The sequence below is a fragment of the Otolemur garnettii genome, unplaced genomic scaffold (genome assembly GCF_000181295.1).
Source record: "Otolemur garnettii isolate 467f Iridium unplaced genomic scaffold, OtoGar3 scaffold00324, whole genome shotgun sequence".
Taxonomy (NCBI): Eukaryota; Metazoa; Chordata; class Mammalia; order Primates; family Galagidae; genus Otolemur; species Otolemur garnettii.
The window spans coordinates 118,737-133,036 of NW_003852719.1; the positions used below are offsets into that span (position 1 = coordinate 118,737).

Consider the following 14,300-nt stretch of genomic DNA (forward strand, 5'->3'; position numbering starts at 1 on the left):
ACGACACAGTAAGATTCTGTTTCCAAAAATAAATAAAAGAAGAAAAAAACAAAAATATAAAAATTGCTTAACAGTTCTTCTATGTAAAGAATTTTCTCTGCTTATTGGGGCCAAGAGAAAACATATCCTATGCAGGTTTAAGTTAAAGTACAAAATATGATCAAAACATTAGTTAGTACATAGGTGGCATGCTTAGTGAGAAAAGACTGAAGCTGGGTCACAGCTCAATGGCTCTCTTCGATGTCCTGCAGGCTAAGGCAAAGTTTAATTTGCAGGCCCTCACTTATTTCCAGGAGGTTAGGGAGAAACTTCCCCTGCTAACAACTCCCCCAGCTAATGGCTGATGCATTGTGATGGGTATAATCTCACCCAGAGAAGAAGTGATACTGTATTAGGAGGGGAAAAAAGAAATAATATCCTTGGGGTTTAAACTGAAGAATGTGTTGAAATAAGAGTTCAACCTCTCCATTTTCGGAAGGTTGGAAGGTTTTGAGAATTCTGAATGTCACCTCACACTGTGTTAACGTGTGACAGATGGAATATACCTAAAAACCATGTTTTTTTTTTTTTTGCTAAAATACTAATGTGTAGAAAAAATATAAACCCTCTCCCATGAAATGGACAGAATTGTCCACAAAGATGGGATCTTTCTGGTTTGCCCTAAAGAGCAGGTTTGCTATTTAGGTTGACCCATAGATTGGTAATTTGTCTGAAACAGTTTTTCCTTTCCAAGATTGCATGTGAGTGTATAATAGGGAAGAGAATAGGATAAATTTGGTCCAGCCCATTCTGATGTCACTGGGGACTAATGGTTCTTAACATAGCTTTGTCTTGTGATTTCTCCCTGTGTTAACGCCAAGCATTTGACAATACAGCTGGAGTGGGGCAGTTATCAGAGTCACTCTCTGATGACTGACGTTTGTGTCAGGGCTCGCTTCCGGTGCCCAGGACATGCTAAGGTGTTTCCAGGAACTCTGGCTAGAAGCACTCCAGGAGTCTGGGGAGCGGGTTGTTTTTCTGAAATGTCTGCACTCTTGTCAGGGTTAACAGCATTCCTTCCTCACAATTGTAATAAATATTCCACGTTCCAGCTTAGGGACTCTCAGATGCCGAGCACGTTCTGCTCGGAACTGCGGGTGCGCGAATCCGTGGTCCCGGCTGGTTTGCACAGACGTGGCCTGAGCGTTCGGTCCCTGGCTACTTGCTCCCTGGCTCCAGCTGCAATCAGGCTTTGAACAAGTCACCTGTGGGCGGGGACAGGCCGGTTTCCCAGGCGACCTGAATGAGAAGATAGAAGAGGCTCAGACGTGGGCCCCGCACGAGTTGCTCAACAGACAGGACAAACGGTAGGCCAGCCGGCCCGCAGGGCACGCCCACGGTCGACATCCGGTGCTGACTGCAGTGGCCAGCTCGTTCAGGTTTGCTGGGGAAAACCCGGTGTCCTGGCGGCCCTGTTCCCCACTATGGCACCGCAGGTGTCCTCCCAGCAGCCGGGCGTGCGTGCGCCTCCCAGAGGGCAGCGCGGCCCCCACTAACGGCAATCCGCGGAGCAGACCTCGGAGCGCGCGGCACAGGAATCCCGTGCGTGCTGACGTCACGTGTCCTCACGTGCAGTTGTCCAAACCCGTGCGCGCTGACGTTACGTGCTGTCGCCGCGCTCCCGCCCCCGGTCCACGAAGGCCCACGGCGCGGTAGTGTGTGGTATCTGTTTCCGCCGCGCGGAGGCGCTTCTTGGCGGCTGCTTAAAAGCCTGAGGAGCCGGAGTGACTGACGTTCCCGCCTTCTTCCTTCCAGTCCGCGACTTCTGGGTCAGACATGGACAAAGTCTGTGCGATTTTTGGAGGCTCACGAGGCATTGGCAGGGCGGTGGCCCAGGTGATGGCCCCGAAAGGCTACCGGCTGGCCCTTGTCGCCAGGGACCTGCGAGTGGCTCAGGCCGCCGCCAGTGACCTCGGCGGTAGGTACTAGCTGGAGTCGTGCAGTTGCCGGAGGTGTCAGGCTAACTCCGAGCAGGGAAAAAGCAGGGCGGGGGTTTTCCCCGGGAACCCACGCGGCCGGTTTCAAAGAGAAGCTCTTCTGAGTAGCGGCCGGTTTTGAACTATTTGTTTGCTCTGCTACGTCTGTCAGCATTTTAATAAGGTATTCAGTTGCTGCGGTGGATTTTGCAAATGGTCAATTGAAATTTGTTCTGTCAGAATTTTTTTTATTGCATTTAAAATTCAGTCTTTTCCGCGTTTTGCAAATGAAATTAAGCATTTTTTGGGGGGGTAGGTAGAAATAGAACTTTAGAAAGATAACTAAGAGGCCGCTATTTGCTTAGTCACTAGAGTGGAAAAAAAACCACTTTGATTTACTGCTAGGAACACATTGCATCTTGTGGTGGGTACAGTGAGGATTTCATTGGCTTCAAAATCCAAAAGTTTATTTTAAAAGGTTTGTTTGTTGGGACTAAGGTGCCTTGGTAGTGTGCATTTTTTGGCCAGACAATTAAAAAATATCATTTTCCCCTTAAATAAATACATATGTAATGTAACGTATGTAATTGATAAGTGATTTAAAATGTCATGAAAATACAAACATTTCCTGTGGAAATGCTTTAAGAAGATGTATTTCCATTACCCTATTTTTATTTATTTATTTATTTATTTATTTTAGTTCTTTTTGCAGTTTTTGGCCGGGGCTGTGCTTGAACCCGCCACCTCTGGCATATGGGGCTAGTGCCTTACCCTTTTTTTTTTTTTTTGAGGAAGAGCCTCAAGCTGTCCCCCTGGGTAGAGTGCCGTGGCATCACAGCTCACAGCAACCTCCAACTCCTGGGCTCAAGCGAGTCTCCTGCCTCCGCCTCCCAAGTAGCTGGGACCACAGGCGCCCGCCACAACGCCCGGCTATTTTTTGGTTGCAGCCATCATTGTTGTTTGGCGGGTCCGGGCTGGGGATTCGAACCCGCCACCTTAGGTGTACGTGGCTGGCGCCTTAGCCGGTTGAGCTAAAGGCACCGAGCCTGCCTTACCCTTTTGAGCCACAGGTGCCACCCTCTTATTTTTAGTGTACACCACTTGAATACAGAGCAATGCTGTGTATAAGTTTGATTTTTTTCTTTTTTTTAAACTTACCTGGTCGCTGAGACTGTAATGCTCAACATGTTTACTAAAAGATCACTAAACTTTATCTTCTCTTTTCTTTTTCTTTTTTTTTTCTTGAGATAGAGCCTCAAGCTGTCCCCCTGGGTAGAGTGCTGTGGCATCAAAACTCACAGCAACTTCCAACTCCTGGGCTCAAGCGAGTCTCCTGCCTCAGTCTCCCAAGTAGTTGACGCCTGGCTCTTTTTTGGTTGCAGCTGTCATTGTTGTTTGGTGGCTGGGGCTAGATTTGAACCCGCCACCTTAGGTGTATGTGGCTGGCGCCTTTGAGCCACAGGCGCAGAGCCTATCTTTTCTTTTCAAGTTCTTTGTAGTAATAGTTCATAAAAATTTGTTTATTAATTTAAAAAAACCCCCCAAAAAACCAACCTGACTGGTTGGTTTGGTATCACCAGTGCAGCCTAATTGTTCATATGGATTAGAGAAAACTGGGTGTTTTGAAACAAAAACACCTGTAAGTTATAGCCCAGGGAGGATTTCAGGGGATGCTGCTTGCAGCTGTATTCACTGCCATTCTGACAACCAGGGAAGAGTGGCCACCTTACTGGGACACTCAGGGGTTTGCTTTAAAACAATGGCTGAGGGTAAGGCTGGTTGTGAACTCAGGTAAAAGCCAGGAGATGCTATTGGGCCTTTCTACTTTTTTAGAGATAAGATCTTGCTGTGTTGCCCAGGCTGGGGTGCAGTGGCATGATCATAGCTTCTTGTGGCCTCAAACTCCTGGGTTCAAGTGCTCCTCCTGCCTCAGCCTCCCACAGCATTGAGCTTCCTTTCATTTTCTTGAATCATTCATTCTGTGAATGATTGGTTTTCATCAAGTGTGGTTTCCCAGGTGACTTACTGTTTCCAGAGGCTTGGGTAGTAATTTTACAAATATATTTGTCAAGGTCAGCCAGAAATTAAGCAATTTTTTTAGATTTTTAAAGAAAATTCTAAAGAAATTCAATATTAAAATGGTAGATTATTAAATAAGGAGGGCCTTATTTTCCTTTAAAGTGTAATTTTGGGGCATGTAACCATTTTTTTCAAAAGTAATAAGGCCTGTTTTTAGTAAAAAGTTTTCTTGTGTATGCAGTTTGTAGGTTTAGCATTTTTTACAGCTTTTATTGTTGTCTCCTCTCCTTATGGTCAGGCTTAAATAATAGTTATTACAATATATGTGCTGTGGTGACTCTGTAGCACTTAAAAAAACAAGAAACCCTGGAGTTCGTGTTCAGGGCCAAACAAACCAATTCAACAAAAACCTGACAGAATTAGACATAAATTTCGAAAAAGGGAATATAAAACCCAGAAGACCATCAAATTGAGTAGGTTTGACACTAGGTTCAGTGTTAAAGCACTAAATAATATTAAAGGAATCTTACAAAACCTTATAAACTTGAAAAGGGCTCATCCTACTCGTGTTGATTATAAACAAGGTTTATAAATGTACTTTCTGTAGCGTTACTTTCTTCTTGCTCCCTAACCACCCTCATCCCAGTTTTACTGGATCAACTCCCTGGGTACAGGGCCCCATGACATGCTTTGTTCTTTTATCTCTGGGTCCTGGGTTAGCACAGGCCTGCTATGGTTGACGCTTAATAAGTGTGAATTGAGTAGATTTAAAATTCAAGGCATAATTTATAGGCAATTATAATTTAATTTTGTTCTGTAGGAGATCATTTGGCATTTAGCTGTGATGTTGCTAAAGAACATGATGTTCAAAATACATTTGAAGAAATGGAGAAACGTTTAGGTCCAATACGTTTCCTCGTAAATGCAGCTGGTATTAACAGGTTGGTTACAGATTTGAGTATATTTCTAATGTCTTTTTTAAAAACTTTTATGCTTGGTATGTCTTTGATTGGTGTAAGTTAATTAAGTTGTTACACTTTTTACTGTGTTACATTGTTTTCATTAGTTAGATAGTGTCTGAGTTGAGCTGAGCCCTTCACCCAGGAGGTGCATCATATATCCTACACTGTGCTGGTTAGGTGGGAGCTTGCCCAGCCTCCTCCCTCTCCCTGCTTTCCTCTCTTCCTCCCTTTTTCCCTTTCTCCCTCCCCACCCCCATTTGAATTTGATTGTGTTTTTTGTCTCGTGTGGGCCTGTAGTTGATTACTAGTTTCAAATTAGCACTGAGTACATAGGATACTTTTTCATTTTTGAGAATGTTCTCCAACTCCATTCACGCTAACACAAAATATATAAAGTCTCCATTTTTTATGGCTGAATAGTACTCCATGGTATACATGTACCACAGTTTGTTAATCCATTTATGGGTTGATGGGTTATTAGGTTGTTTCCACATCTTGGTGATTGTGAATTGAGCTGCTGTAAACATTCCAGTAGAATCTTCTTGTTGTAAAATGATTTTTTTTTTTTTTTGCTTCCAGGTAGATACCTAGTAAAGGGATTGTGGGATCAAACGGAATGCTTTTAAACTCTTTGAGGGATCTCCATAGTTCTTTCCATAAAGGTTGTACTAGTTTGTAATCCTACCAACAGTGCATAAGTTTTCCCTTCTATTTCCACACCACCATCTGTAGCTTTGGGACTTTGTGATATGGGCTTTTCTCACTGGGATTAGGTGATATCTCAGAATGGTTTTGATTTGTATTTCTCTGATAATTAGGGATGATGAGCATTGTTTCATGTGTTTTTTTGCCATTCATCTGTCTTCTTGGGAGAAGTTTCTGTTCATGTCTCTTGCCCAGTGATTAATGGGGTTGTTTGAGCTTTTCTTGATTTGCTTGATTTGTTTGTATATTCTGGCTATTAGCCCTTTGTCAGGTTGGTAACATGCAAATATGCTCCCATTCTGAAGGTTGTCCATTTGCTTTGTTTATAGTGTCCTTAGGTGTGCAGAAGGTTTTAAGCTTGATCAGGTCCCAATCATTTTTTTTTGTTGTGGCTGCTTTTGCCAATGGGGTTGTCTTCATTAAATCTTTCCCTAGCCCAATATTAGTAAGAGTTTTTTCCCATATTTTCTTCTAGAGTTTGTATAGTTTTGTGTCCTACGTTTAAATCTTTTATCCACCCTGAGTTAATTTTTTTTTGGGTGGGGGGAGACAGACTCTTACCATGTCACCCTCGGTAGAGTGCTGTGGTATCACAGTTCACAGCAACTTCCAACTCTTGGGCTTAAGGGATTCTCTTGCCTCACCCTCCTAAGTAGCTGGGACAACAGGTGCCTGCCATACTGCCTGGCTATTTTGTTGTTGTTGTTGTAGTTGTCATTGTTTAGCTGGCCCAGGCCGGTTTGAACCCACCAGCCCCAATATATGTGGCAGGTGCTGTAACCTCTGAGCTATGGGTGCTGAGCCATGAGTCAGTTTGTGTAAGTTGTGAGAAGTGTAGGTCCCAGCACCATGTAGCTAGGACTACAGGCATGTACCACCATGCCTGGCTAATTTTTTGTCTGTTTTTTAAATAGGGATCTTTTCCCCTAGAGTATGCTTTTGTTTGGTTTATCAAAGATCAGGTGGTGGTAAGAGGCTGTTTCATCTTTAGGTTCTCTATTCCAAAGATCCATCTATTTTTGTGCCAATACCATGCTGTTTTGATGACTATAGGCTTATAGAATAACCTGAAGTCTGGTAATATCATGCCTCCAGGTTGTTTTACTTCTAATAGGTAGAAAAACTATTTTAAAACTTTGTCAGTCTATACACTCTTTTCTTTTATGTTGAGGTATGCAGTTAAGTGTCCAGTTCAGTTAGTGTTAACATTGTATTCATCACCCATATTGAGCTATAGGACATTCCCTGCCCCCTCACCCCCTCAAAGGCTCTCTCAACTTCTGCTTACTTAATACTTCCTTGTAGGTTAATATTTCCTCGTAGGTAACCACTCTTCTGAGTTCTGTTACCATGCATCTTTTGCCAGCTAATGAACTTAATACCAATGGCATCATGGGGTGGGTATTTTTTTTTTAAAGGTAAATTTAGGAGAGAATATTTAGAATAACATTAATTTTCTTGCTAAATGAGGGAGGTTATGGCAATTGCTCAGGTAGTTTTAGCAGATAGGAGTTATTTGCCTCTCTTAAGTGAGAGGAGGTAGGAATGTGCCTTCCAGGTGAATCCTTTCTGGCTTATCAACTTTATTTTATTTTATTATTTATTATTTATTTATTTTTTGAGACAGAGTTCCACTATGTTGCCCTGGGTAGAGTGCCATGGCATCACAGCATCCTCAGACTCTTGGGCTTAAATGTTTCTCTTTTCTCAGCCTCCCAAGAAGCTGGGACTACAGGCGCCTGCAACAATGTCCTTTTATTTTTTGTTGCAGTTGTCATTGTTGTTTAGCTGACCGGGGCATTTCGAACCCACTAGCCTTGGTGTATGTGGCTGGTGCCGTAACCACTGTGCTATGGCCGCTAAGCCTATCAACTTTATTATTTATTTATTTAGAGACAGAGTCTCACTGTGCCACCCTCAGTAGAGTGTTGTTGTATCACAGCTCACAGCAACCTCAAACTCTTGGGCTGGCTTAACCTTCCTAATGCCACAATGTATTTTCATTGTTACAAAAGGGTTGTGACCCACAGATTGAGAACTGCTGGCTTAAGCAATTCTCTTGCCTCAGTCTTCCACTATCAACTTTATTTTAATACCTCTTAAGCCAAGTTTGAAATGGGAACGTAGATACTCTAATTCTGATAGGAAGCACTGCTTACACTCTACTTTCCATAAAACTGTGATCTATGTTTTGACTTTTTTTTGGAGGTGAGGGCTATTTGTTATTAATTTACATACTGGTTTTTTTTTTTTTTTTTTTTGGTAGGGATAGTCTTTTAGTAAGAACTAAAACTGAAGAAATGGTATCTCAACTTCATACTAACCTCCTTGGCTCCATGCTGACATGTAGAGCTGCTGTGAAGACTATGATTCAGCAGCAGGGAGGATCTATTGTGAATGTAGGTAAGTCTTCCCCTGTTGATTTGTACCTGCCCCACTACCATAAAAGTATTTAATCCGCTAATCTGGAATCGATTCACTTGTGAAACTTTGATGAATTTTATCTTTGTTTTATCTGTAGGAAAGGGAATTTAATGAACTGATTGATATAGATTTGTGATTCCTATTGTACTCATTCCCCATAGTGTTAGATGAGTGGTACCACTAGATATTAGAAAAATGACAGTGTTAGTCACATGACAGATGCAGTGTGGAGGCCACTGCTGCTCAGATCAAATAGATTGTGACTATGCTCCAATGTAGTCCTGGTTTTGCAGCAATTTTGATCTTTCAAAAGAAATTGGACATCCTGATTTTTATATGAAACCTTATTTTAAAAATATGGACAAGGAATTAAAGCAGATAGTGGGGGGCTAAGTAATAATGTCTGTAGCAGTTGTATGGGTCACTGATAAATCTAGGGCAGAGGTTTAAAGGAAATTCAAATTTCTCAGTTTTCGAGGATGAATATAAGACTGTAACCCTCGGTCTGTAGGTTGTCTGACCCACAGGGCAGATAAACTGTGAAGTGTGGGCCTGTAGAACTCAAAATCCAAAATGACTTTGAAATTCTATGTCAGTTTCATAATTTGGAAATAACAGCATACCACTAGCTTTTTCTTTTCTTTTCTTTTCTTTTTTTTGAGACAGAGTCTCAAGCTGTCCCCCTGGGTAGAGTGCCATGGCATCACAGCTCATAGCAACCTCTAACTCCTGGGCTCAAGTGAGTCTCCTGCCTCTGCCTCCCAAGTAGCTGGGACCACAGGCGCCCACCACAACGCCTGGCCATTTTTTGGTTGCAGCCGTCATTGTTGTTCGGCAGGCCCAGGCTGGATTTGAACCCGCCACCTTAGGTGTATGTGGCTGGCGCCTTAGCCACTTGAGCCACAGGCGCCGAGCCGGCTTTTTATTTTCAAATGATAATACCTTAAAGGCCAGAAAAGGGGTTGCTGCTCTATAAAGTACATGACCCTGTTCTTTAATACAGGAAACAGTTTTCCAAGCCAGAATTTAGGAACATTCTCTTTTAAAATGAATAAAGGAGAGAGTACTGAGTACTATGCTAAAAAAAAAAAAAAAAAGCTATGCGGATGTTAGAATATTTACTCTTAAAAATGTAAGGGATCAGTTTTCTTATGAAAGAGATTAGTAAATAAGTCACCTTTGCCTTGTTTTTTTTGATCAAGTGGGCAGGGACTAGGTCTCTTGTCACCTAGGTTGGAGTGCAGTGCTGCTAAGCTAGCTCACTGTAGCCTTTACCTGCTGGGCTCAAATGATTCTTCTGCCTCAATCTCCAGAGTAACTAGGACTACAGGTGCCTGCCACAACACCTGGCTAGTTTTTAAAATTGTTTTTTGGGCTTGGTGCCCATAGCATAGTGATTACAGCACCAGCCACATACACTGAAGCTGGCGGGTTCAAAACTGGCCCAGGCCAGCTAAACAACAACTGCAACAAAAACATAGCCGGACGTTGTGGTGGGTACCTGTAGTCCTAGCTACTGGGGAGACTGGAAGCAAGAGAATTGCTTAAGTCCAAGAGTTTGAGGTTGCTGTGAGCTGTGATGCCACGGCACTCTACCGAGGGCAACATGAGATTCTGTCTCAAAAATAAATAAATAAATAAATAAATAAAAACATAAAATTGTTTTTTGTAGAGGCAGCATTTGTTATGTTGCCCTGGTTGGTCTTGGACTACTTGGCCTTCCAGAGTGCTGGTATTGTAGGAGAAAGCCACTGTGTCCTGTTTACCTTTGCCTTTTTTTTTTTTTTTTTTTTTTGAGACAGAGCCTCAAGCTGTCCCCCTGGGCAGAGGGCCATGGCATTACAGCTCACAGCAACCTCCAACTCCTGGGCTCAAGCGAGTCTCCTGCCTCTGCCTCCCAAGTAGCTGGGACCACAGGCGCCCGCCACAACGCCCAGCTATTTTTTGGTTGCAGCCGTCATTGTTGTTTGGCGGTCCAGGCTGGGGATTCGAACCGGCCACCTTAGGTGTACGTGGCTGGCGCCTTAGCCGGTTGAGCTATAAGCGCCGAGCCACCTTTGCCTTTTTTTGCAGTTTTTGGCTGGGACTGGGTTTGAACCTACCACCTCCGGTATATGGGGCTGGCACCCTACTCCTTGAGCCATAGGTACAAGGCTTTGCCTTTTAACAGGGCCAGATAGTGACTTTGGGTTCTCATAAGCCAATGCATGGGCCTGTTTCTGTCACCTGATAACGTGAGTTCTGTTCTAAAATACTGTGTTTCCCCGAAAATAAGACACTGTCTTATTTTTTCTCAAGAAGACACACTAGGGCTTATTTTCAGATGATGTCTTATTTTTATTAAGTATAATACAATAATGTACATTTATTCAAATATAGTTAAGTCATCTTCTTCTGGAACCTGACGGGGGAGCTGACCTTGTTGATGGGGCTGGTGCTAGTGATGCGTGAACTCCTTTTCCCTAGCTGTTCACACTGTGCAGTAGGATGCCTGTGACAGCGGTTATCACACGCGCACCTGCGCAAGTGCGAACAGCTCGGAGAAAGGGGCTGTGGCAGATAAAAAGTATTCCAGTCTTCCTTACCGCTCTGCGCTGAAATGTATGGTGTGGGGTATTTTGAAATGCAGCATATCTGCATAGCCATGCCCATCACTAGGTCTTATTATCGGGGTAGGGCTTATATTTAACAAATGGATAGAAATCTTACTAGGGCTTATTTTTTGGGTAGGTCTTATTTTCGGGGAAACACGATATCCCCCCCTTTTTAGGTAATTTTGAAAACCCAAGTCATGGGTCAGTTTCTGTAAAACTTCTAGAATTGTGCTAAAAGTAAATAAAAATAGTTAATAGAAAGTAAATTCAGAGAGTCTTGTGACAGAAAGGACTATTTTGAGGTACTAGAAATTTTATTAATATTTCAGAAGTAACCATGTTTTATCCAAGTGAACAGTAGCATGTGGCATGAATGGAAGCTACGAGGGTTTCCTTTTTGGTCTTTCTTCCATGCATGTATTTTTCTTTTTCCTAAGTACTCCCTTTTCTATCTACATTTCCTTAGTTTGAAGTCTCTTCCTTTCTTGCTTCACTGCTCTCTTACACTGTCTCTGATTGGTATACAACATGTATTGTAGAGAAATATTTTAATATTGGACTTGTTGATTATAGTAGAAAAAGTGTTTAGAGTATTTTCTTTTTCTAAGATAAAATTCCTTTTTAAAAAATATTGTGAGGTTTTTGATTAACTTTTATAACATAAGTACAGGTCAGTGGTGCAGAAAATTACTTCCTCACTTCTGTTTTGTAAGAATTTGTTTGCATACAGTTGAATTACAAATTATTTTTAGCTATTTATCATTAAATGAACTCAAGGATCTTTATTAGGCAGTACAAGTTACGATAATCACTGAAAGTCATGAAATTACACTTCTGTAAAATGTTTATAATTGAAGCTTTGTCACTTTAGATTGACAGCAAAGGCAAATCTTGGAGGTATGGTGGGTTCAGATAAGTCTACTGAAGTAAAGTGAAAATTGCAATATAGTGAGCCACATAAACTTTTTGGTTTCCCAGTGCATATACAATTCATGTTTATACTGTCCTGTAGTCTGTAGCATTATGTCTAAAAGTGTACAATAGCATTATGTGTAAGAACAATTTATATACCTTAATTAAAAAATACTTTATTGTTAAAAAATGCTAAATTATCTGAGCCTGGTGAATCATAATCTTTTCACTGTTGAAGGATCTTGCTTTTCCTTGATGTTGATGGCTGCTGACTGATTAGGGGGGTGCTGCTGAAAGTTGGAGTTTTTGCGGCAATTTCTTAAAATAAAACAAAATTTGCTGCTTCAGTTGGCTCTGAAGTCTTCTGCAAATGACAGATGATCATGGTTAGAATTTCTAATTTTAGCAAGGACAGGGTGGGCTTTACCTTTTTTAATGATTTACTTTAAATTATGTGAATTGTCTTTTCTTTTTTTTTCCCCCCATTCAAATTTCCTTTATTATTTCTTATGTGAATTTTCAAATGTCCCATTAATTGGATTTAACTTTTTTCTTCTCTAGGAAGCATTATAGGTTTAAAAGGCAATTCTGGCCAGTCCGTGTATAGTGCCAGTAAAGGAGGATTAGTTGGGTTTTCACGTGCTCTTGCTAAAGAGGTAGCAAGAAAGAAAATTAGAGTGAATGTAATTGCACCAGGTGAGTGAAAACTTTTTATTAACATAACTTTATTGAGGCTTGGGGCCTGTAGCTCAAGCGGCTAAGGTGCCAGCCACAAACACCAGAGCTGGTGGGTTCAAATCCAACCCGGGCCTGCCAAACAACAATGATAACTACATCCAAAAAATAGCTGGGCATTGTGGTGGGTACTTGTAGTCCCAGCTACTTGGGAGGCTGAGGCAAGAAAATCGCTTGGGCCCAGGAGTTTGAGGTTGCTGTGATTCCATGGCAGTCTACCCAGGGCAACAGCTTGAGGCTCTGTCTCAAAAAACAAACAAACAAACAAAAAAAAAGACTTTGTTGATTATGGTTTTTGTTTTATAGAGAAGGAAGTTATTAATTGGCTCCATTAGTAGTCATTAATATCTGGATAGAATGGTTCTGTAATGATTGTGAAAAAAATCAAACAAGGGTAGGTGTGAGGTCTCCTTCCTGTAATCCTAGCACTCTGGGAGGCGGAGGTGGGTGGATCTCTTGAGCTCAGGAGTTCGAGACCAGCGTAAGCAAGAGTGAGAGCCCTGTCTCTTTTTTTTTTTTTTTTTTTTTTTTGAGACAGAGCCTCAAGCTGTCCCCCTGGGTAGAGTGCCATGGCATTACAGCTCACAGCAACCTCCAACTCCTGGGCTCAAGCGAGTCTCCTGCCTCCGCCTCCCAAGTAGCTGGGACCACAGGCGCCCGCCACAACGCCTGGCTATTTTTTGGTTGCAGCCGTCATTGTTGTTTGGCGGGTCCGGGCTGGGGATTCGAACCCGCCACCTTAGGTGTACGTGGCTGGCGCCTTAGCCGGTTGAGCTATAGGCGCCGAGCCAAGAGAGCCCTGTCTCTTAAGAAAAAAAAGAAAAAAACATAAAACAAAACTGGGCATTGTGGCAGGCACCTAAAGTTCCAGCTACTCGGGAGGCTGAGGCAAGAGAATCGCTTGAGTCCAGGAGTTTGAGGTTACTGTGAGCTGTGACGCTATGGCACTGTACCCAGGGTGACTGAGTGAGACTCTCTTCCCCATTCCCTCCCCCCCCCCAAAATCAAACAATGAACTGGTGACTATGAAAAAAAATTCCTTGTACCTCATATTTTTCAAAAACAAAAATCTTTACATTTTTTTGTAATTATGCAATAATTTTAGGTGGGAGAGAATCTTAGAGATCATTTATTTCTAGTCATTTTTGTAATTCAGAAGACTGAGAACTAGGATTCAGGGTAACTTGTGTAAGCTTACACGGCTAGTTATGGCAGAACTGTTACTGGAACTTTACTAAAGCTAAAAAAATGCATTATTATTGATTAACTCTTATGCTAGAAATTTTGGTTAGGTATTTACTTTTTTTTTTTTTTTGAGACAGAGTCTCACTATGTCACCCTCGGTAGAGTGCTGTGGCATCACAGCTTACAGCAACCTGCAGCTCTTAGGCTTAAGTGATTCTTTTGTCTCAGCCTCCCAAGTAGCTAGGACACACCACAACACCTGGCTATTTTTGGTTGTAGTTGTTGTTGTTTGGCAGGTCCGGCCTGGGCTCAAACCTGCCACCTTCCATATATGTGGCTGGTGCCCTAGCCACTGAGCTACAAGCACTGAGCCGATCTACTTTTTTTTTTTTTTTAAGTCATTCGTATATAGATCATAAATTCATTTATGCCATTATAGGATTCAATGTGTTCATTATTTGTATAGATTGGAATGCTTACATCCTACTAAACAACATAGCCTTCACCACTTTTACCCAATTACAGGATTAAGACATTTATGCTCTACACCTGATAGATGCAACTTGTACTTGCAGTATGTTCCATAGGTGTGATCCCCCTCCCAACCCTCCCTCTGTCGGCCCACTCCTCTCCCTTCCCCTCTCCCTCCCTTTCTCTCCTTCATCCTTAGGCTATAGTTGTGTTTCATTTTTCACATGCATGTGTGAGTAATTATAAATTGATTTCACAGTAGTACTGAGTACATTGGATATTTTTTTTCCATTCCTGAGATACTTTACTAAGAAGAATATTTTCCAGCTCCATCCATG

At 42.1% G+C, this 14,300-nt stretch overlaps 1 protein-coding gene across 2 annotated transcripts in view; it reads left to right on the forward strand.

Moving 5' to 3' along the window:
* Positions 1-1,709: 1,709 nt before the first annotated feature.
* The window catches only part of CBR4 (carbonyl reductase 4), a 21,073-nt gene continuing 8,482 nt past the window's right edge, over positions 1,710-14,300 (forward strand). Inside the window, exons 1-4 of one of the 2 annotated variants that reach the window (XM_003803529.3) lie at positions 1,710-1,957; positions 4,795-4,915; positions 7,908-8,044; positions 12,133-12,267. In XM_003803529.3, coding sequence (XP_003803577.1) covers positions 1,816-1,957; positions 4,795-4,915; positions 7,908-8,044; positions 12,133-12,267 — 535 coding nt within the window. In that variant the 5' untranslated portion in view covers positions 1,710-1,815. The remainder of the gene's footprint in view (positions 1,958-4,794; positions 4,916-7,907; positions 8,045-12,132; positions 12,268-14,300) is intronic. The other variant, XM_023509054.1, reaches the window with a different exon arrangement.